General features: G+C 36.8%; 1 protein-coding gene across 2 annotated transcripts in view; it reads left to right on the top strand.

Annotated features, from left to right (window-relative positions):
• The window catches only part of LOC140738644 (copine-8), a 306,170-nt gene extending 281,016 nt beyond the window's left edge, over positions 1–25,154 (top strand). For both annotated transcript variants that reach the window (XM_073066254.1, XM_073066255.1), the window contains 3 exons: positions 597–654; positions 9,408–9,481; positions 19,007–25,154. In XM_073066254.1, the coding sequence (XP_072922355.1) occupies positions 597–654; positions 9,408–9,481; positions 19,007–19,195 (321 nt within the window). In that variant the 3' untranslated portion in view covers positions 19,196–25,154. The remainder of the gene's footprint in view (positions 1–596; positions 655–9,407; positions 9,482–19,006) is intronic.
• Positions 25,155–25,636: the final 482 nt, after the last annotated feature.

The following is a 25,636-nucleotide window of genomic DNA, read 5'->3' as shown; positions in this document are numbered from 1 at the left end:
TATTCGGCTTCATTTTCATTCAATAACTTGACTGATCTGCTAGCTGCTGACACTTGGTGCTAACAGCAGATAACGATAAGTATTCTATTCTCCAGTACAAATTTCCTTCACGTTGCTGAGCATAAGAGATCAGTTATGTTCAATAGTGCACAAATTCTCAAATTACTTTTAGTTTTGATAAATTCGAAGATTATATCAATTTTGGGAGAGAAGTTAATGTGTTATGGTATCAACATTCAGAACTGGATGTGCAAGCATTACAGTGATTATGCCTTATATATAACAGGATTTAAAGTGCTATTTTAAGGTGTTTATTTTAGTTCTTTCAACTCTACACTTCACCATCCCACACACTATCAAGTTGCAAACATTGTTCAACACTTAGTAGATTTTAAGCGCTATGCTTAACATTATCATTCAAACAGCTAGAAAGCTGCTGTGAACCATCTGAGGATCCTCTTGTACGCTAAAGGTGGTCTTGGCATATTTCTACGATACTAACGGAACCATTGTTAATGCATTCACCTTTCAAAACATAGGAAAGTCTCAATGATTCTTTCTTCGTTCCAATTTAATGCTTTTCTTCATCTTCTAAGGCCGCTTGTTTTCCGATGTCAATAATTATTGTTGGAGTTGGGCCTGCAGAATTTGACGGTAAGTAATTTAAACATTGCATGTTAAAGTACAGAATGGCATTGATCTTATTTTAGTTGATTCCATCAATGTTTAAAAGGTAGATAAGGAAGAATTTTCAATGGAATTACATAGGGGAATGACTGGTTAATTCAGAACTGTACATAATGTTAATTTATAGGAAAATGGAAGTGTTGATCCTGTTAGAACAGACAGGTTGTTTAAGAAAGCTAAGGTAAAAGCAGTATTAAGTTTTTGTTTGACACATGAAGACTATAGATACTGGAAACCTGGATCAATACAAAATACTACAGAAACTCAGTGAATCAGGTAGCATTGATGAAGGGAAATGAACAGTTGACGTTATGAGACAAAACTCTTCATTAGGATTGGAATGAAAGGGGGCAGAAGCCAGAATAAAAGGGTGGCTGGAAGGGGAGGAAAACGAGCTGGTGGGTGATAGGTGAAGGAAGGTAGTGGGATGAATTGAAATGATGTGAGAAGCTAGGAGATGAGAGGTGGAAGAGGCATAAGGCTGATGGAGTATGGAATCTAATAGGAGATGACGACTGTTGACTATGGAATAAAGGGAAGGTGATAGGCACTTCATGAGAGTGGAGGAGTGGAAAAGTTATGGGGTTATTGGCCCAGAGGGAAATGGTTACTGGAGATAGACTAATTGATTTTGATATAATCTGGTTGGAGGCCATCAAGATGGAATATGAGTTCCTTCAATCTGGCCTCAACCAGGCAGTAGGGAAGGCTGTGGACAGTGCAGGAATGGGAAGTGTAATACAAGTAGCTCCGCACAAGGTGATCTTAGATGTTAGGGCAAATGGAACAAAAGGTGCTCAAAGAAGAGACTCTGCAGTTTGCATCATATACAGGAGAAGAGGCCACACTTGGAAACACCAGATGCAATAAATGACACCAACAGCTTCCTATGTTCAGTGTTGCCTCACCTGGAAGGACTGTTTCGGGTCCCAAATAGTGGTGATGGAGGTGTAACATTTAATTCAGTTGCAAGGGGATGTGGGGAAGGATGAGCAGAAAAGGAGGATGTGGAGAGAGTGACACCTGTGGAAAGCAGAGAGGGGAAGATATGCCTGGTGATGGGATCCTGTTAAAAATGATGGAGAATGTGGATGCTTGTGGGGTGGTAGGTGAGGATAAGTGGAACCCTATTTCTGTTATGTCGGTGGGGGGTTGGATGGGGTGAGGGCAGAGTTGTGGGAAATGGAGCAGATGCAGGTGAGGGCTGCATTGATTGTAGTGGATTGGAAACTTCTGAGAAAAAAGAGGACATCACAGACACCATGGAAATGGAAGAACTGAAAGAAGGGAATAGCATCCTTGCAAGTAACAGAGCTTGAAGAGGTATAGCCATGGGTACACACAGGGGTCCCAGTTGTGCCTGTCTTTCTATTGTCCATGTACAACAACCCATGTTCCAAACCTATACTGGTAAGGTTCTCCAACTCTCTCTCTACTCCATTAATTACTGCTGTTACGTATTCAGGCAACAATAAATATAGATGAGTTAGGCAAGGGTTTTTATAACAAATAACATGTTTATTAAACACTGAAACAAACCCCCTCAAAAGTAAACAAACCCAAACATAACCGGAAAACAGCTGCTGTGCGACACATTCACAGTTCTTAATAGCGCTGCAATTCCAAACAGTCTTTAAAGCGGTATTGAAAAAAAAATTCTTTAAAGCGGTATGCTGAAAGTAAACAGTTCTTTAAAGCGGTATGCCGAAAGTTCAAAAGCTCACAGTCCTTTTAAAAGGAGAGACTTTTTAAGGCGATTTAAATTCTCTTCCACGTCGTTGTCCTTCGATTCCCCGGCGTCGAACTTTCCCACGAAGAATTTTATAAAATATAACGGCTTAAAGGTACTGACCTTCTTTCCACACTATTCTCAATCCTTTCTGGTCAACCCAGGGATTAACAGCGAGAATAGTCAACGAAATCCTTCCGAATGAGGATCACATAAGGTCGAACTTTTCCACCTTCGAAAATCGGTTCTCCTCGATTTTTACCTTCCAAACTTTTCTTCACTCTCCACCAGCAAAGAAACCGTTGGCAATGACCTTTTAAACTTTAGGCATTATATAGAACTTCATTTTTAACTAAACTGCGTCATCACATTAAATCACGCAGGAACATGAAGTCATCTTGGCAAATTCCGCCACGAACTGCCCCACCTGACAGGGTGGGTCTTCCTTTTATACCCTGTAAAAAAAAACCTGTCACATGACCTCTACTGGCGGGAAAATGACATCACTCCACCATCACAAGACCATTACCTCATGTCCAGTATAACTTCAACCCCAGTCACATGACAAGGGTACCACTGTCACGTGTCACGGGTACGTAACACCTCCCTCCAAAAAAAAACATTTTTGGTCTGACAAGAGCAAAAATTTTAACAATTACTTACAAAAAAAAACAAATGTATAAATTATATAACATACACAATATACAATACAGTAGGAGTGTTACAATAAAAAAAACCACTCCAAAAAAAATTACATTGTACATTCAACATCGAGATAGACAATCAGCAACCACATTATCTTTACCTTTAATATGAGTTATCACAATATTGTACTCTTGTAACATCAAACTCCAATTTAATAATCTTCTGTTTTTGTTTTTCATCTTACTCAGAAAAACTAACGGATTATGATCAGTGTAAACAATAAGTGGTTTTTGAGTTGTACCAACATATACCTCAAAATATTCCAAAGCCAAAACAAGAGATAACAATTCTTTCTCTATTGTTGAATAGTTTCTTTGATGCTTATTAAATTTCTTAGAAAAGTAAGCTACTGGATGATCAACCTCATCACCCTCATTCCTTTGCATCAATACTGCTCCCGCAGCTTCATCACTAGCATCTACAGCTAATGAAAAAGGTTTTTCAAAGTCAGGTGCCTTAAGCACAGGTTGTTGACATATCATTGTTTTCAATTTTTCAAATGCTTCCTGACAAGGCACTGTCCACACAAACTTTACATTCTTCTGCAGAAGGTTAGTTAATGGAAGGGCAACATTAGCAAAATTCTTACAAAATTTTCGATAATATCCTACCATTCCCAAAAATCTTCTGAGAGTTTTTTTCCCCGTCGGAGTGGGAATCTCTAAAATTGCCTGAACTTTTGCCTGAACAGGAGCTACCTTACCTTGACCCACAACATAACCAAGGTAAGTCACAGTGGCATGTCCAAATTCACTCTTGGCTAAATTAATAGTCAAGTTAGCTTTTGAAAGCTTTTCAAACAATTTCTCCACCGCAATTATGTGTGCTTCCCAAGTATCATTTCCTGTCACTAAATCATCAATATAAGCATCAGTATCTTTCAATCCCTGAATCACAGAATTAATCATCCTCTGGAAAGTACCTGGGGCATTCTTCATCCCAAATGGAAGAACATTATACTCATATAACCCAGATGGAGTTACAAATGCAGAAATCTCTCTACCTCTGTCCGTTAATGGAACACACCAATACCCTTTCAATAAATCAATCTTTGTAAGGAACTTTGCTTTTCCAACTTTATCTACACAATCATCTACTCTAGGAATTGGATATGCATCTGTTTTTGTTACAGCATTCACCTTCCTATAGTCCGTACAAAACCTAATACTACCATCAGGTTTTGGCACCATAACACATGGCGAACTCCAATTCGAGTTAGAATGTCTAATAATATCATTCTCTAACATGTATTCAATTTCTTTCTCAGCAAGTTCACATTTTTCCATGTTCATCCTATATGGATGTTGTTTAATAGGTTTGGCATCTCCAACATCTACATCATGTGAAGCTATAGTAGTCCTTCTCGGAACATCTGGAAACAAATCCTTATACTTAAAAATCAATTCCTTCATCTGTTGTTTCTGCTCTAGCTGTAAATGTGCTAATTTCTCATCCATATTTTCCAAAATGGTCGAATTAGGTAACCTAACAGAAACAATGTTAGATTTAGAATGAAAGTCAGATGAATCATCTATCATGTTCCCAGTTAAATCAAACTCATTCTCACTAACCACAACAGTCACAGTATCAGATTGTTTCTCAAAATATGGTTTAATCATATTTATGTGGCAAAATTGTGTTGACCTTCTACGATCTGGAGTTTTTATTACGTAATCCACATCATTAATTCTAGACACAATTTCATAAGGACCATGAAATCTAGCTTGTAAAGGATTTGTCTGCACTGGGAAAAAAACCAACACCTTATCTCCAGGCTTAAACATCCTCATCCTAGCTTCCTTATCATACCAAGTTTTCATTTTCTCCTGAGCCAACTTTAAATTTTCCTTGGCTAAACTACAAGCTTTATGTAACCTGTCCTTAAATTTCAAAACATAGTCCAACAAATTAGTATGCACTTCCTTACTAATCCACTGTTCCTTCAATAAAGCTAAAGGTCCTCTAACTCTATGCCCAAACACAAGTTCAAATGGACTAAAACCTAAAGATTCCTGTACCGATTCCCTTACTGCAAATAAAAGTAAGTTTATACTCTCATCCCAGTCACTTTCATTTTCCACACAATATGTCCTAATCATATTCTTGAGAGTAGAATGAAACCTCTCCAAGGCACCTTGCAATTCTGGATGGTATGCAGACGAAGTGATTTGCTTAGCTCCCAATTTATAAACTATCTGTTGAAACAATCCAGACATAAAATTACTGCCTTGATCAGTTTGTATTTCCTTAGGCAATCCAAAATAAGTAAAGAATTTTATAAGAGCCTTCGTCACAGTTTTAGCTTTTATATTCCTAAGTGGTACTGCCTCTGGAAACCTAGACGAAGTACACATGATAGTCAACAAATACTGATAACCAGTTTTTGTCTTTGGTAATTGACCAATACAATCTACAATAACTTTAGAAAACGGTTCACCGAATGCTGGAATAGGTTGTAATGGAGCTACTGGTGTAACCTGATTTGGTTTACCCACAATTTGACAAGTATGGCACGTCTTACAAAACATTGCCACATCTTTTCTTAAACCAGGCCAGTAAAAATGTTTTAAAATCTTGTCCACAGTTTTCCTTACCCCTTGATGTCCACCTAAAGGCACACTATGAGCTAAAGTCAAAATCTCATTCCGATAAACTTTAGGAACAACTACCTGATAAACAACATTCCATTCCTCACTTGCAGGAATTGTAGGCGACCTCCACTTCCTCATCAACACTCCTTTTTCCAAATAATATCCTACTGACACCTTCTCAATTTCACTACCTAGTAAAGCTTGTTCCCTTAATTTTATAATCTCAGGATCTCTATTCTGCTCTGCTATCATCTCCTTCCGAGACAGAGATAAATCTTCATAGTCAGACATACTCCTAGAATCTTGTTCAAACAACGAAGGTAAGAAAGTCTCTGACACATCCTCAAAACTCAAATCCTGAGTTGAACAGTCATGAGTAACAACCTCATTCTGCACATCAATTTTTTTAGCCATAGCTCTAGTCACAACACAGGAAAAATCTGTGTTAGAATTCATCTCTGGTTCCTCTGACTCCATTGTCAAATGCACTTCAGGAAAAACTTGTCCACCTGCCAAGTCATTACCTAACAATAAAGAAATACCCTTCACAGGTAAGCTATGCTGTAATCCTACTTTAACAAATCCTGTAACTAACCCTGACTTTAAATTTACTTCATGTAAATGTACAGGCATAAAATCACTTCCAACACCTCTTACGTAATTTACCTCACCAGTATCACTCTCTTCATTAAACTTCAACACACTATCTAACATCAGTGATTGAGAAGCTCCAGTATCCCTAAGAATTTTTATTGGCACCAGAGTAGATCCTTCTTTCAAGGATACAAACCCTTCAGTTATAAAATGATCATATCCCTTTCTAACTTGGTCAGACTCTAACAAAGCCTCATTTGTGTTTACCAAACCCTGTAATTTTACAGGTGCTTCAGTATGTTGCACACAAGCATCTGGAACTGCTTCCTTCTCTTTCTTTTTCAATTTGAAACAGTTATCTATTACATGGCCAGGCTTCTTACAATAGTTACAAATAAGACCAAACTGTCTTTCCTTCACAGGTTTTCCTTCCTCCTTACCTCTCTCATTAACCTCTGATTTAATTTCTGATTTATCTTGAGTCTCCATATTATTTTTCCTCTTGAAAATTCTACCCTGAGGAAATTTATTCTTATGGATTAAAACATACTCATCAGCTAATCTAGCACAGTCCTGCAATTTATCAGTATCCCTCTCATTTAAGTAGGTCCTTACTTCAACAGGAATGCTTCTTTTAAATTCCTCCATCAAAATCAGCTCTCTCAATGTCTCATAGTCCTCATTTACATCTTTAGAAGAAACCCATCTCTCAAAACACATAGCTTTATCATAGGCAAATTCCACATAAGTCTTTTCCACAGACTTCTTCAAACTCCTGAATCTTTCCCTATAAGCTTCTGGGACCAATTCATATGCTTTGAGAATATTCGTTTTCACAATATCATAATCTAATGCTTGCGCAGCAGTTAAAGCTGTGTAAACTTGTTGGACTTTGCCTTTAATCACACTCTGTAACAACACTGACCATTTATCTTTCGGCCACTCTGACATCCGAGCAATAGTTTCAAAATGTTGAAAATATCTTTCCACTTCTGTTTCACTAAATGGAGGGACCAATTTAATTTCTTGGCTAGCAACAAACGGTTTTTTAGAATCAGAAGACTGATCCCCAGACTTTAATTTCGCCATTGCATATTCAAAATCTCTCTGCTTTTGTTCAATTTTCAATTTACACCTCTCTAACATCATTTGTTCGATTTGCAACTGCATCTCCAGATTACTTATTGGAAACGATTCTAAAATCGATTCATCAAAATGACCCGAAGCCACAAAATGTGATGCGATCTTTCTCTGTATTACAGCTTTTGATGTAGTCGCCAAAATACCTTTAAGTTGCAATCTATTAGCAATCTCAGATACTTCAGTTTTTTTCGCCTTCGCTAACAAACCTGCAGCTGGCGAATCCAGAAACTCATCAATATTCATCGTTGCCGAATACCACTCACAAACCAATCAAACAAAAGAATCGAGTAATCCCCGTTACCAAAACACCGATTCAAAATTCAACAAGCATTTTAAACTCAAACGATCCAATTCCGGACGTAGCCCCCATAATTAATGTTACGTATTCAGGCAACAATAAATATAGATGAGTTAGGCAAGGGTTTTTATAACAAATAACACGTTTATTAAACACTGAAACAAACCCCCTCAAAAGTAAACAAACCCAAACGTAACCGGAAAACAGCTGCTGTGCGACACATTCACAGTTCTTAATAGTGCTGCAATTCCAAACAGTCTTTAAAGCGGTATTGAAAAAAAAATTCTTTAAAGCGGTATGCTGAAAGTAAACAGTTCTTTAAAGCGGTATGCCGAAAGTTCAAAAGCTCACAGTCCTTTTAAAAGGAGAGACTTTTTAAGGCGATTTAAATTCTCTTCCACGTCGTTGTCCTTCGATTCCCCGGCGTCGAACTTTCCCACGAAGAATTTTATAAAATATAACGGCTTAAAGGTACTGACCTTCTTTCCACACTATTCTCAATCCTTTCTGGTCAACCCAGGGATTAACAGCGAGAATAGTCAACGAAATCCTTCCGAATGAGGATCACATAAGGTCGAACTTTTCCACCTTCGAAAATCGGTTCTCCTCGATTTTTACCTTCCAAACTTTTCTTCACTCTCCACCAGCAAAGAAACCGTTGGCAATGACCTTTTAAACTTTAGGCATTATATAGAACTTCATTTTTAACTAAACTGCGTCATCACATTAAATCACGCAGGAACATGAAGTCATCTTGGCAAATTCCGCCACGAACTGCCCCACCTGACAGGGTGGGTCTTCCTTTTATACCCTGTAAAAAAAACCTGTCACATGACCTCTACTGGCGGGAAAATGACATCACTCCACCATCACAAGACCATTACCTCATGTCCAGTATAACTTCAACCCCAGTCGCATGACAAGGGTACCACTGTCACGTGTCACGGGTACGTAACACTGCATTGTTGCTGCTTCCTCCACCCGTATAGATCTTGTCAATTTCACAACTTCACCACTAATTTCCACACCACTCTCAAAATTGCTTGCTCCATCTCTGACACATCTTGCCCTTTCTTTATCTCTGTCTCCATCTCCAGAGACAGGATATCTGCTGACATCTTTACAAACCACTGACTCCGCAGTTATCTTGACTACACCTCTTCCCACCTTGTCGCTTTCAAGTCTGGAGAAAGTGGGAGGAACTGAGAGAGGAAGATTTAACATGATCCATGTCACATTTTAAGCTTGTGAGCAAAGAAATAAATCCGGAGAACATTATTCTTATTTACCACATGTATAAAGCCTTGCTATTTTATTTGGGCATTAAATTGACACAATGCAGATCTAGAAAAGATAAGCTTATCCTTACCCCAGGTCAGCAGTGAATGTGGGTGCCTTTCATCAAAGTTACAGATATAGTAAAAGGAAAATAGTATTTTTTTATTTACAGTAATCACCCCTCTTGCTATCAAAAGCCACCATTTCCAGTTTCTATTGTTATGCAACAATGAAGTCAGCCTTAAAGTTCATTTTATGTTATCAGTAGCACCGAAGGGAACAGAGACGTGTACAAGCACAATATTTAAACCAGTTCTGTGTCTGCTCTCCTTTGTCGTATCAGAAAAATGTTTTTACTTTATCATTGATTCTTTGTTTGCAGCAATGGAGGAACTGGATGGGGATGAGGTTAGGATATCATCAAGAGGAAGATATGCTGAGAGGGATATTGTTCAGGTAAAATGCAGTAGGGTGTGGTTCTGAATTATGTACTGAAAATAATGTGGTGTAAAACTGATACTTTATTTTAGTTGAAAAATATTACAGGAGTTTTTATTTTGCTCACTGAATACAAAATTTAATGCGTTTTTCCATTGTAGGATATGGTGACACGATACTGTACTAAAATATAGAGACCATTTTCTCCTCCCTTTTCCACATTATTGCAAGTTTTATTTTAAACTGTCTGCCTCTCCTGAACCAATGATTGTGTACACTGTTCATGGTTCTCCTGGGCATTTGCTCTGAACAGAGAATTAGAATTCTACAATCAGAATTAGTTGATTTTGCGAGGACTAATACTTGACCATTCATTAATTGACTCTATTTTCAGCCACTTTTTAAAATGCTTTCATGAGCAGATTGCATAATGCATGAAGAAAATACTAAATTTTCCATCAGGTTCATGAAAGGCTGGTCTTCTCACCTTGAAGTGGAGCTGTTCTACAGGCGGTTAGAATATTCTCTAGTGTTACTTTTATGCAAATCTGCTGCTGTACTTAATGAATTTTCATAAAGGTGTAAATCACAAAGGAGGGAAATGGTGATAACTTCCAAATGATAGCATGTCTGAAAAGAAGTGTAATTACCCTTTGCTGATGTAAAAAAATGAGAAATGTATGTAAATTCTCATTCTTCTGAAGATGGAGAGAGGTGAGGGTTATTGTGTGGTCAATTTACTTTATCAAAGTTTGCTAATTTGATATGTTAGGTTTCAGCTCCCACACACAACTAAATAACGTGCAAGGGATAAGGACAAGTATACTAGAGATTGGGAAAGCACCAAGTGTCGCACATGTCACAGCATTAAATTCAACTTCCAAAATCTTACCTCTTTTACATTTTGGGAAATATTCTTACTGAAATATGCATAGTGTTGGGACCTTATTAGTTCCTTTGTTTTTGAACAATGAAGATGTTAAAGTTTGTAGCAGAAATATCAAAGAATTACGATTATCCATTCAAAGCAAGCCACCAAAGCAAAAAGGTCTGGCTTGTAAAAAGTTACAGCTGGAGTGATGCAGAGGTTGAACAGTAAAATTCTGGAAGCACAGCAGAAAACACAATGAGTGGTGATATCTGTATTCCCGCTTAACAGCTGAATATTGGAGCCAAAATGTCATTAATAGTGACAAGATATATATAACAGAGAAGTGCATTGTTTCATTTTCACAATTCAGCCTGCACTTACTCACAATATGCTGCATAATATAATGCAGTGGAGGAGTGTGTTAAGGATTTGTGTAATTCATCTAAATCTCAAGCCAAACCCTAGGGCAACTTCCTGGATGCCTGTTATATTGTATTGGGAAAAATGTATTTCAAAGTAACAATATTTTTAAAAATTATTGCTTTGTTTCATTAGTTGCTATAGTGTGTTTAATCTATTTATAATATTTCTAAAGCAAGTTATAATTGTCACACTCTTTTGAGCATATAAACATTTCAGTGGTCTATGTAGTTAAATAGTGCCATTAAATTATCATGGTTTTATAATGTCATAATTTGTAAAAACAGTTGAATTCAATGCTGTTTGTTGTGACACACTCAACTTGGCAATAGGTTTATCTTTGTTTTCTATTTCAGCTTAAGATAAATAAGATAAGGACACAAGAAATCTGAGCTGGGATGTTTCTATCAGGTCCCTTGAGCTATTTGATATGATCATAGCTGAATTTCCTATGATCGCTAGGTTTTTTGATTCACTTGAATATCTATGCCTTGTTGTTACATCATCAATCTTCTCTACTACAATGAGATTACCTCCTTTCTGACCCTGTGGAACCATTGGCCAGTCCAAACAAATCTGTCATCGTAGAGTAAAACCTGCATCACTGGAAAAAAATCAAGTGAGGCTCAATTCAGAGCCAAGTTTATCTATCCCTCATTTTGTATAAAACTCTTGGTGTGGTGTCTTTTTTTAGCCTTACAAAATTATAACAAGGTATCCATATTCATGTACATAACTGAGTAAAACAACATGCCTTTGATGAATATTCTGAGTCTAACATATCCAAGTTTGCTGACTGTATAAATCTAATACAGAGAAGGAAGTTGTGATATAGTTGTGGATAATGCTTGTACACCAGCTCCTTGCAATAAAGTTATCACACAATCTACCTTTGACAATGCTCACTTAACCTCCATTTGTGTGCTGTTTTCTCAATATTATAATGATACTTGACTTTCAATTTTCCTTCTAAAATGTAAAATCCCATAGCTCATGAATTTTACTCTATCTTGCCACCAGTTTACTAACTAATGGATTATCCACATCATTATCATAGCTTGCTTTCCTGGTTAGCTTTATGCAGCCAGTAAACTTGGCTACTTTACAGTCAATGACATTCATCTAAGGCATTATAGACAATTACATATTTGGCAGAAACAATATATTGTGTGAAATCTCAGCCATTTCTTCATTTTCTCTTTTCATTCTTTGTCCAGTTTTAGGGACTTTTAGAAGCTCTTCATTTTTTATTTTGCTACTTTACAGGCATGCCTTTTTAACCACACTATCAACCTGTGTATCCACTTTCAGGGAGCTATGAACTTGAACTCCCATATCCCTCTGCTCTTCAACAATTTTAAGGATCTTGCCCTTAACAGAGTACCGTCTCTTTACATTTGACCTATCAAGGTGCATCACTTCATACTTGGCTGGGTTAAATTTGCCATTTCTCCTTCTATATCTATATCCCGCTGTATATCTTTGCCAGTCTTCTACGCTATCCACAGCACCACCAATCTTTGTATCATCTGCAAACTTACTAACCCACCCATCTATGTTTTCATCCAGGTCATTTATACACAAACAGCAGAGTTCCCAGACCAAATCCCTGTGGAATACCATTACTCACAGACCTGCAGCTAGAATAAGTCCCTTTGATCACCACCTCATCTTCTATGGGCAAACCGGTTCTGAATCCAAACAGGCAATTCACCATGCTATGCATCTTTATTTTCTAGATGATTCTTCCATGAGGGACCTTGTCCAATGCCTTATTAAAATCCTTGTAGACAACATCCACTGCTCTAACTTTACCGTTTTTTTTGTCACCTCATCAAAAAGAACTCAATCAAGTTAGCAAGACATGACTTGCCCGGCACAATGCCATGTTGGCTTTCCCCAATTAGGTCATGGTTTTTCAAATGCGCTCCCTAAGAATTTTCTCCAGTATTCTCCCTACCACTGACGTGAGAGTCACCAGTCTATCCTAATTCCCTTCTTGATTTCTTTTCTGGCTTCCTATCAATCGTCAATGTTTATCTGATTTATGGTCATCCTTTGCCTATTCTTACTCAAAACATCTTTGTTTTCTAGATTTCATGGAAATACTGAAACCTTTCCTCAGTCCAATACTTCTCTTTAACTTTTCTTAGCTGTTGATGGAAGGCCTTCTCTGGAGTTTTTAATTTCTCAGTGAAATGTACATTTCATGTGAATTATAAAATATGTCTGTTATAGTAATAGATAATTATTTAATTCCCCAAATTTCTTGATTTAATCCATGCTTTATATCAAAGATAAATATATTACACTTGAATTCTGTTTACTGTACTAAAACCATAAGACATAGGAACATAATTAGGCCATTTGGCCCATTGAGTTAGCTCCATTATTACATCATGGCTGCTTTATTAAACCTCTCAACTCCATTCTTCTACCTTCTCTAATCAAGAACCTGTCAGCCTCTGCTTTAACACAATGACAGCCTTCTGTGGCAATGAAGTCCTCAGATTTACCACCCTCAGGCAAAAGAAATTCTACATTTTTGTTCTAAAGGGAGATCCTTCTGTTCTGAGGTTTTGCCCTCTGGTCCTAGACTCCCCCACTATAGGAAGCATCCCCTTCACATTCAGATTCAGATTCAGTTTATTGTCATTAACTGAATGACAATATTAGAAACCACAAATGCAAAGCAGTTAAAAAATGAGACAACATTCCCCCAGAATGATATCACAAAAGCATATGACAAAACAGACTACACCAGAAAATCCACGTAACATTTGGCAATCCCCAATCCAGAGTCCGGAGAGGCTGCTGCGTATTAATATCGCGCTACCGTTTTGCGCGTTCCCCGGAAAGGAGCTCCAAATCCACCAGACAAAAACAAGACCAAAAATTAAAGCTACAAGACCTGCACAAAACAACATAATTACAATATATAGTTACAACAGTGCAAACAATAGCATAATTGATTAAAAAAAACAGACTATGGGCACAGTAAAAACATCCACTCTATCTAGACCTTTCAATATCTGATATATTTTATTGAAATCCACCCCACGCCCCCCCCCCCCCTCCATTTTTCTAAACTCCAGCTCATTCAAAATAACACCTTTCCAGGATATTGCTACTTAATCCTATTGCATCACACTGGATCACATCTATCATAATCTATGTTGCCTGGTTGATTCTTATAATGAGTTGCTCCAGGAAACCCTTCTAAATTCACGCTGTGAACTATTTCTGTCTATTAGTGATGCCTGTTTCAACTATTAATAATCAGTATTTGTTTTGCCATCATTGCTAACTGCATAGATGTTTCTAGAGAAGTCTAAATAGTGTTCTTTATCTGCAAAGTAAAATTGGTAAGTATAAGGATTTTCTTCATACCAGTTCTACTTAGCAATTTTCTGATTCGGTGTCTTTCTACTTCATTGTGCATCACTTTGCCACTATCAGAGTCACTCGGTATTTCTTTATTTAGTCTGTCCTCTCCAAGGGAAACTGGAACTTTGAGTTGCTAGTCTTTTTGAATCTTTCTAATGGTATTGCATCTAAGCTATTTACCCCGTCTAAATGTGAAGTATTTCAATAAAATCAAAAGAAATGAATAAATAATATAACCATATATAACCATATAACAATTACAGCACGGAAACAGGCCATCTTGGCCCTTCTAGTCCATACCGAACACTTACTCTCACCTAGTCCCACCGACCTGCACTCAGCCCATAACCCTCCATTCCTTTCCTGTCCATATACCTATCCAATTTTACTTTAAATGACAAAATCAAACCTGCCTCTACCACTTCTACTGGAAGCTCGTTCCACACAGCTACCACTCTCTGAGTAAAGAAATTCCCCCTCGTGTTACCCCTAAATTTTTGCCCCCAACTCTCAACTCATGTCCTCTTGTTTGAATCTCCCCTAGTCTCAATGGAAAAAGCCTATCCACGTCAACTCTATCTATCCCCCTCATGATTTTAAATACCTCTGTCAAGTCCTCCCTCAACCTTCTATGCTCCAAAGAATAAAGATCTAACTTGTTCAACCTTTCTCTGTAACTTAGGTGCTGAAACCCAGGTAACATTCTAGTAAATCTCCTCCGTACCCTCTCTCTATTTTGTTGACATCTTTCCTGTAATTCAGTGACCAGAACAGTACACAATACTCCAAATTTGGCCTCACCAATGCCTTGTACAACTTTAACATTACATCCCAACTCCTATACTCAATGCTCTGATTTATAAAGGCCAGCATACCAAAAGCTTTCTTCACCACCCTATCCACATGAGATTCCACCTTCAGGGAACTATGCACCATTATTCCTTGATCACTGTGTTCTACTGCATTCTTCAATGCCCTACCATTTACCATGTATGTCCTATTTGGATTATTCCTACCAAAATGTAGCACCTCACACTTATCAGCATTAAACTCCATCTGCCATCTTTCAGCCCACTCTTCTAACTGGCCTAAATCTCTCTGCAAGCTTTGAAAACCTACTTCATTATCCACAACGCCACCTACCTTAGTATCATCTGCATGCTTACTAATCCAATTTACCACCCCATCATCCAGATCATTAATGTATATGACAAACAATATTGAACCCAGTACAGATCCCTGAGGCACACCACTAGTCACCGGCCTCCAACCTGACAAACAGTTATCCACCACTACTCTCTGGCATCTCCCATCCAGCCACTGCTGAATCCATTTTACTACTTCAATATTAACACCTAAAGATTGAACCTTCCTACCTAACCTTCTGTGCGGAACCTTGTCAAAGGACTTACTGAAGTCCATATAGACAACATCCACTGCTTTACCCTTGTCAACTTTCCTAGTAACCTCTTCAAAAAATTCAATAAGATTTGTCAAACATGACCTTCCACCAACAAATCCATGTTGACTGTTCGTAATCAGACCCTGTCTATCCAGATAATTATATATACCATCTCTAAGAATACTTTCCATTAATTTACCCACCACCGACGTCAAACTTACAGGCCTATAATTGCTAGGTTTACTCTTAGAACCCTTTTTAAACAATGGAACAACATGAGCAATATGCCAATCCCTCTGGCACCATCCCCATTTCTAACGACATTTGAAATATTTCTGTCAGAGCCCCTGCTGTTTCTACACTAACTTCCCTCAAGGTCCTAGGAAATATCCTGTCAGGACCCAGAGATTTATCCACTTTTATATTCCTTAAAAGTGCCAGCTCTTCCTCCTCTTTAATCGTCATAGTTTCCATAACTTCCCTACTTATTTCCCTTACCTTACATAATTCAATATCCTTCTCCTTAGTGAATACCGAAGAAAAGAAATTGTTCAAAATCTCCCCCAGCTCTTTTGGCTCCACACATACCTGTCTACTTTGATTCTCTAAGGGACCAATTTTATCCTTCACTATCCTTTTGCTATTAATATAACTGTAGAAACCCTTTGGATTTATTTTCACCTTACTTGCCAAAGCAACCTCATATCTTTTAGCTTTTCTAATTTCTTTTCTTAAGATTCTTTTGACATTCTTTATATTCCTTGAGCACCTCATTTACTCCATGCTGCTTATATTTATTGTAGATCTCTCTCTTTTTCTGAACCAAGTTTCCAATATCCTTTGAAAATAATATGCCTTCCATTTAATATTTTTACAAATACCCTCAAGCTTAGTATTAGTCATTGATAGATCAGCATTATAAAACTCACTTTCTTCCTTCTACCAGACTCTGTAATCATTACTACCTTGCTATTCTATTCCATGGCCTTGACTTTGCTCTTTAAATTTTCCACTTACCCTTACCTGAGCATCTCTTCTATCCAAGCTACAATAATCATTTGACTTGCCAGATTTGCAGTTGGGAATAATTTCCTCTATAGGTCTGCAGAAGGCATGTTAGCTCTTCAACTAAAGGACAGCTCTAAATGAAAGTGGAGTGTTCATCTTGGCACTGAGAATCTCAAGACCTTTCACTAGAATCTCAGTGTAAATCCCACAGTAGGGGATTCTAGGACATGAGGGCACAACTTCAGGATTGAAGTATGTCCTTTTAGAACTAAGATGCAGAGAAATTACTTTAGTTGGAGGGTGGTAAATCTGTAGAATTTGTTGCCACGAGTGGCTGTGGAGGCCAAGTCATTGGATGTATTTAAGGCAGAGTTAGATAGGTTCTTGATTAGCCAGGGCATCAAAGAGTATGGGGTGAAAGCAGGAGAGTAGGCATGACTGGAAGAATTGGATCAGCCCATGATTGAATGGCTGAGAAGATTCAGTGGGCTGAATGTCCTTCTTCTGCTCCTATATCTTATGGTAAATGGCAGGAGTAGTGTCCCACCTGTAGCTAAGACTATTGGTTTCACTTTGGCATGAGCCACTTCAGAACTCAGACAACTGGAATGGAAGCAAGTCATCCTCAGAAAAATGGGGTCTTGTAGCAAGATAATGAACAGACCTTCCCAACCTTCTCTCTAAATCATTTTCTTTTTTATATGGTTAAACTCACGTGTACATATTTTCCAATTACCAAAGTAGCTTAAACATATTAAACTAAAAATTAATTTCTTAAGATAACTTTGAACATTATATTCCTTTCTGGTAGTCACCTGATCATACTGTTTGATTCCATCAGGATTTCTCCACTTAATTTTTTTTTAGTGAAACCCCTGTGGGATCTAGAACAGGTTTGTGATTTGAACATTCACAGGGAATTCTTGCATCTACTAAATACAAGAGGCAACCAATGAAAAAATACAATAATTCTGGAGGTCATAGTGAAAAGCACGAACGTTGGCCTTTCAGCCAAATTCCAAGCACCCACTTAACACAAACCTTCCACTACTTACTTATTTACTCCCCACATTTATAATGCTGATTATATGACTCATCGATATAGTTGGGGCAGGGAGACAATTAAACTATGAGCCTGCATTTGGTATGTGCGAAGATATCAGAGTACCCAGGGCATCCACATCATAAAGAGAGAAAGAATGGGCAGTCTTTACACAGATAGCATGGAGATTCTAATGAGCCACTGCAGCTATGGTACAGTGACATAGCCGTGTGACCCCCTAGTACAACTGAAATAAATACTGGAATAGTAAGGGAAATCAGCATGTATTCCTGATTAAAACTCAGCTTAAAAATATAAAATGAGGAGGTTGAGAAAATTAGATGGAGTTCAATAAAACCTGTTTCTAACTTGTAATTTTTATGTAATTTTGGAAGGGAGAATTAACATAAGACAGAATTAATTAACTACTTGTACTATAATAGATTTCATAATAAGAATGTAATTATCAGGAACAGGAGCAGACCATCTGGCCCTGTGAATCTGCTCCATCACTTACCAAGATCAGGGACAATCTTTTGCCTCGACGTTTAACAGCATTCTCACCGTACCACATAATTCCCAGAATATTGGGAGATCTATCCATTGTGTTGTTCTGTGGAACACTGTGGCCAAGCTATCTTGTCACCAGAATGTAGTGCTAACATTTCCAGGCTGCCCCCGGCGCACCCTTGGGTGTGCAGAACCCTGCCCATTACACCGCTGGCGTTTATGGCAGCAATGTAGGTCCTTCATGTCTGATGGTGTTCAGGGCTTCCTTCATCGTATCAATGGCTTCCTTGGGTCTGTTGGTTGTTAACACAAGCAACAGATTTCACTGTGTGTTTCAATGTACATGTGATAAATAAATCTGAGTCTGCATGAAGTCCATGACCAAGCCTCTGCAGCCCTCTGGGGTAAAGTTTTTCCAGAGTTCTCTAATTCTAATGCAGTTCTTTAAAATCTTAAATAAATAATTTCCTTTAAATAAAGGAAGGTATTTGAGACTGCTTTAAGATGACATTTTATCATGGTGATGAAATCTACATTGATTTAATCTACATTAGCTATTGATTTACATTTGAAGTGCGTAGAATGACAAGCAACTGTCAAAGGTTAACTGCCAAGTGGTATATTTCCTGATCAAAATATTCATACAGAATGGATCCAACACCAATTGCCTTTGGGGGAATATGATATTTCACCCATTAAGATAAGAAAGTAATCCTTGTATTCCTCTGGCTAGAATATGTTCTATTAATGTGGTTACTGACTTTGGAAAGTGAATGATAAAACAGCTATGATCAAAATATTAATCAATATGCACAGCTTTTTACTATTTTTCAATCTGCTTGTAGATTTCTTTCTTCATGCCTTTTGTACTACAATGATCAGAGTTTAAAATTTGTTTTTCAGTTTGTGCCTTTTCGCGACTATGTTGACAGAACTGGAAACCATGTGCTGAGTATGGCTCGACTTGCAAAGGATGTTTTAGCTGAGATTCCAGATCAGTTTCTCTCATACATGAAATCAAGAGGAATTAAACCATCCCCTGCTCCACCTCCATACACTCCCCCAGGTTATCCTTTGCAGACACAGCTTTAACCGAGTTACCCCATCATTCCTAATTGCCATTCTGACCTGAACTGATTACACTGGATGTGTCTGCTGTATTTTATTATCAGGTTGCACTACAAAGACTTAATGGATGTTGACTGCGTTCTACTTAGAAAGCATCAAAGAATTTCGACTGGGTTTCAGATTGCATGGTGCCAAAACATGAGGCAAATCATAGGGAGAGGCTGCATGAACAGAAAGGAACTGAAGCTTTCTGCGGGAGTGTTGGGGGCAGGGCTCGCTCCTTATTCCCTTATCAGACTTGTATCCTTTGGAATAGAAGCCCTTTTTAGAAAAAGTGAGAACGGGAAATGATAAAATTTGCAGCTTAAATGGAATTGAAGTCCTTAACTCTTGTAAATAATTGAGAATGAGCAGTTTGTTTTCTTTTAATGTTTACATATAGATTCTTTTTATAAGTAAATCCTTTTTATAAGCGCACATTTCCTGTAAACACAGTTTTAAATATTGAAATTGTTGTGAGCTATTACTTTGATGCACCTCCATTTGTTGCTGACTTGGATAAGGATGCCTGCTCCAGGACTCTCAAACAATGGGGCACATAAATCTGTCCAGCAGAGGCTTGCTGATGGATTTAACTCTTCAACCAGCACGGCCTTCTGCCACAAACAAACTAGTACTTCAGTTCCTCATGCCTAATTAGTGGGTGATCCTTTCCAGTCACTCACATGTTATCCAGTGCAATTACTTCAAAAATAGGCAGAGGTGAAAACAAAGAGAAAACTGGGGGAAAAAAAAGAATGGAAAAACAAAAAATGGAGATAGAAGAACTACTGAGATGTGACAGGAAAATAGTAAAAATGTTGCAAGCTTTATAGTTTGACCTGTAGCCTCCTGTTTGATTTGATCAGGGATTTTCAACCTGGGGCCTCGGACCCCTTAGTTAATGTTCAGGGTCCATGGCCATAAAAAAGTTGGGAACCCCTGGATTAGATGAAGTATAAGGAATTTTGAGAAATGCTGCACTACATTATGCCAACCGTGGGCAAACCTGTACTTTTCAGGTAACTGTGCCAGAAATGTAATTGCACAATATGTGGTCTTGTGCTTCTGAATTCTGTTTATTAAAATGTAATTTAATTTGTAACGTGTTTGTTTAGCTCTTTCAGCACATGCTGTAACAGCATTTACTGTTCTGGATGAGAAATGCACTTTTTCTTTGAATTGTGTGCTAGGTTAACTTCAGTACAAAATGGCCTTAAATTCTCTAACCACTACAATGACTTTTTTTGCATTATGTCTTTGGATATTGACCAGTGAGGCATGGTTTTAAAACTTTTTTTAAGCCAGCATTGTAGTAGCTTTTTAATTTTTCCCATTGTTGTGGAAATTTAATGCTCAGCTTATTTAATGTTTTGCATTTGTATGGAAATTTTTCACATTATACTTTAAATAACAATTAATATAAACATTATGCTTTTGCAAGGGGTGCTAGAATAAAGGAAAATTGTTACTGTAAATCTATGGATTTTTTAAAGCAATTCCCTAATATGTAACTTTATCAGAATACAAATTGAAATTTAACATGTTTACTATCAAAAACAATCCAAGTTCATTTAAGAAAAACAATTAATCATAATAGGGAAAAATACAAATATATGCTCTCAAAACAAAGAAAATTTTCCTGACTTTTGTATACTTCATACCTTTACTAAACTATATTTATGCCACCTGTTGTGGGTCAAATTCCTTTGTATGATGTTAAATCAAATCATAGTTTTTTTTTAAACACTAGAATTAGCTGCGATATAAATTTTTATGATCAGACTAATTAGAGAATATGGGACCAAGTGTACTTTTGAGCAACCCCAAAAAATAACTTGTGGGATAAATGTTTTTGTCAGGCTGGTGCAGTAGTACAGTAGAACCATTTTATCAGATGGTACAATTTTTGCCAAGAGGGAAAATGAAAGCACATAATCAATTTCATACTTGATGTATCAAGAACCTAAAGGTCATTAGATTTTACATCCACTATCCTCTCCCAAGCAAAAACAAACAAAATACATTATTACTGGGCAAAAGATTCTTGCTTGGATAGAGCTTTGGCAGATTGGCAAGATTGGGAATAAAGGGAACTGTTTCTGATTGGCTTCCAGTGACTGGTGATGTTCTGCTTTGGGTCGGGTGTTGTAGTGTAATGATTTGGATGACAATTGATGGCTTTGTGGCCAAGTTTGCGGATGATGCGAAGCTAGGTGGAAGGGCGGATATTATTGAAGAAGCAGGGAGGCTGAAGAAGGACTTAGACAGATTAGGAATAGGCAAAGAAGTGGCAGAATGGAATACAACGTCAGGAAGTGTATGGTCATGCACATTATAAAAGGGAAGAAAATTAAAAAATCTAACGTGCGAAGGGACTTTGGGAATACTCTTGCAGGATTCCCTAAAGATTTTGAGTTGTTGGTGAGGAAAGCAAATGCAATGTTAGCATTCATTTCTTGAGGACTAGAATATAAAAACAAGAATGTAATGTTGAGGTGTTATAAGGCACTAGTGAGGCCTCACGAGTATTTTTGAGCCCTTTATCTAAGAAAGAGTATCGTTACACTGGAGGGCGTTAAAAAGAGGTTCACAAAAAATGATTCCATGAATAAAAGGTTTATCATGTGAAGAGCGTTTGATGGCTCTGGGATTGTACTCACTGGAATTTAGAAGAATGTGGTGGTATCTCATTGAAAGCTATCAAATGTTGAAAGGCCCAGATAGAGTGGATGCAGAGAGGATGTTTTCTATAGTGGGTGAGTCTAGGACCAGAGGCCACAAACTCAGAATAGAGGGATGTTCCTTTAGAACAGAGAATAGGAAGAATTTCTTTAGCCAGAGGGTGGTGAATACATTGAATTTGTTGCCACAGTCTGTGAAAGCCATGTCATTGAGTGCACTTAAGGTGAAGGTGGAGGTTGATAGATTCTTGATAGGTCACGGCATGAGTGGTTACAGGAAGAAGGTAGGAGAATGGGGTTGAGAGGGAAATAGAATAACAATGATCAAATGGCTGAGCAGACTCGATGGGCTAAATGACCTAATTCTGCTCCTGTATCTAATGGCCTTATTATGTAGTGGTATAAATCTAGCAACAGTTGATATACAACCTTTCCTCTTTTTGTATTATCCTTTCTTGGACATCGATATAAAATCAGGCCTACTAACTTGTTTGGATTGTTTGTTTAGGGTTTGTGTTGCTACAGACTTTGGCTTTTACCCTACATAATCATCAAATTTTGTAATCAAATGGGATTCCAATAACACTATCATTATCTTTATATGTTTCTAAAAGTTCATATTTGAACAGCTCTGAGAGTTAATGGTATATTACTGAACTGTTTAGTTTGTCGAAGAAGCATGTAACAATTCAAGTTGTAGTGAAGTATGGTTTGAGTGAAGTCCTATTGAAAAGTGATTTTTCAAAACTGTGCTCTGAATGTTTAGCACCAAATATAATGCTATACACTTTTTACATGTTATCATACAGGTTGTTTTCATTAACCCTTATGTTGTTTACTTAATGAAGTATTATGTGTGATTATTTTAATATTGAGTAAAACTGTAAATTGAATACTGTTACTTTCTGACATTATTAGAAGTAGACAAACCACTGACTTGAAGGATATTATTCACTGGTTATCTTAATGGATACTAGCACACAATAATTATACTTTCCTCTCAGTGTATAGAACACTACTATAGCATCATTAAGGGTATGTGGAATGTAAAGTTACATTTTATTTTGATATGCATTTCAAATAACTGAATGATTGTTAAACACTAAGTAAGAAGTCAGTGATAAAATTTATGTGTCATTAAGATTTAAGAGAATATTAAACTTTATTAACTCATAATACTCAAGAATGGCACAGCCATCGTGATAAAGCACGTTCATGCTGACTTCTGGTGCCTGTGACTCAAGAAACCTAGCCACCCTACCAGTTGGTTTATATATTAAAATATAATTTCTCTAGACTTGCAGTGAAGAATAGTTGTTTATAACATTTAAACCCACAAATAAAATATGAGATGTAATCAGACAAATAAAAATTGGGAAAATATAGCTCTGTATGAAGGGGCAGCATCAAATTAATATGTTGCAGGTATTCTTGCTGGATAAGGGTTATGCAATGCTTTTTATTAATAATATTAATTTAAAGTGGTTATCATGGGAGAAAATAGTTTCTTCTTTAACCCAGTAAAGTTCCAATTATTCTCTAGTTAGCTGTCATAAAAAATAACTCAGCAATACCTCACTTAAAGAGCTGGTGTTAATCCCAGATTTCCTTAGAAATTGATGCTTCCAGGAATGTTATTTCACCATCCCTTCTAATAAAATTTTATTAGAAAATTAAAATTGATTGAAGCTGGTATTGCCAGTGTTACAAAACTGCCAAAATATTATATTTCAGGAAATGTAACATTGATCATTTATTTCGCTAACTTCTCCAGCATTTTAGACTGCATAACGTGAAATGAGTAGTAATCTCACCAAGAAAAACAATTTTCATTTGTTTCAATTTTGATATATGTAAATCTTTGCTCCTTCACAAAACGGAACTTTTTATTAAAAGTATCAGGTATTTTTTTTCTAGAATAAAGGAAGTCAGTCATGGAAATGTTATTTAGTATTATAACATCCACTATAAATGTGTATTTTTTCCTCTAATGGGAACAGAATAAAATGACATAGCAATTTCAAAATAAATTGAGCCTTTATTATAAAGAGCTTCAGTATCAATGTGAATTTTTGTTCACAAAATCTGGAATTATAAAGTAACGTAAGTACAAACACCTCCTTCATGCTGTTACCTCAGATAGATTTCCAACTTCGCTAAGCAACACTGCAAATTCGTTTTTATAAATTGTTTAAATAACTAAGTTTGGCTTTCAAGGGTTCAGACTAGGATGCCCGTTACTAGAAATAAAATATCCTAATTTTTTTTCCCCTCAGAAATTATTATCATATGTAGTGGTGATGTAATTACCCCATTTGTAGCATTATACTGTACATCCATGTTTTCAAATTGAGTAAAATATCTTGATATTTTGATATGCATTTCAAATAACTGGTAAATATCAATTTAAATATCATTTCAAAAAAATGGTAAATATCAATTAATCAGAATCAGAATCAGACTTTAATCACCAAGTACCTATGCACATACAAGGAATTTACTTCCGGCAGATGTTGTCTCTCTGCTCATAACAATAAATATAAATATAAATAAATATAAATGAAAATATAGATTATACATACAGGTAGTGCAATCCAAGTAATAGTTAGCCGACAGTTAACCGGCAGTTAACTGGCAGTTAACTGTTCAGCAAAGTGACCACAGTAGGGAAAAAACTTCTCCAGTGCCTATTAGTCTTAGTCTGGAGGGATCTGAAGCACCTACCAGACGGAAGCAGATCAAACAGTCAAAAATCAAAAAATCAAAAATATTTCTTGATATTTTACCAGAAATTAATTTCTTAAGTTATCCATGTCATATAACCCTCTTCTGGTCTTTGGAAAGACTTTGAAATATGTTATTACCTTCTTATTATAGATATTGTCCCATTGAATTTTACATGTGTTTGTCCAGGGTTATCATTTATGCTTTGTTTATGTGTAATGTTTAGCTTTGAATGTAAATTATATTATTCAGTATATTAACTTTGGGATTTCTGATAATCCAAATATAATCTTGACAAATCACACAAATCAGAGGATAGACAGCATACTTAGGTGTTTAATTCCCTCTGGTCTTACAAAGCTTAACATTTAATGTGAGTTATTTTCATTATTATTTTGAAGGGATTAGTTTAAAATAAATAGCAATTTTATGCAACTACTCAAAGGAGGAAATTAAACTCATAAGTTTTGAATGCTATTTGGAATTGCTGATTTATTTTTTGATATGTAATTTCTATTAAATTCACCAAGAGCTGGTCTGTAGTCTGTTTTCTTTTGTATTTACAATTATATAATTTTCAATCCATACTCTTTTCTGAAGTAAAACTGATACGACCATTTGTTGAAAAGAAGAATTATTTTAAATGCATTATTTCCCCTTTATCCAATTCTTAGAACCTTTCCCTCATACTGGAAAAACAACTTTTAGTGTGTCCCAAAGTGCTCTGTGATTGATCAGATACATTTTAAACTACTATTGGCGTCACAGTGCAGGAAAGCCATCAACTGATTTGTGCACAGCAAGGTCCCATAGCTGATTGTCAAGGACTAAATAATAGTTTTTAAACATTACTGTAGGGGTAAATGTTGGCCGGGACTCAAGCAGTTATTTTTTTTATGCCTATCTGGGTGAGTATCTTAGCATTTTCACTGTCTACCACAGGTTTTAACGTATGGAGTATAATGAGATCTAACTATCCTTGACGTTAGCCACTCCTGATGGGACAAACAAGTGCAAG

Source organism: Hemitrygon akajei, chromosome 14 (genome assembly GCF_048418815.1).
Source record: "Hemitrygon akajei chromosome 14, sHemAka1.3, whole genome shotgun sequence".
Lineage (NCBI taxonomy): Eukaryota > Metazoa > Chordata > Chondrichthyes > Myliobatiformes > Dasyatidae > Hemitrygon > Hemitrygon akajei.
The sequence above is the reverse complement of the archived record's forward strand: the minus strand, read 5'-3'. Positions and strand labels throughout refer to the sequence as shown.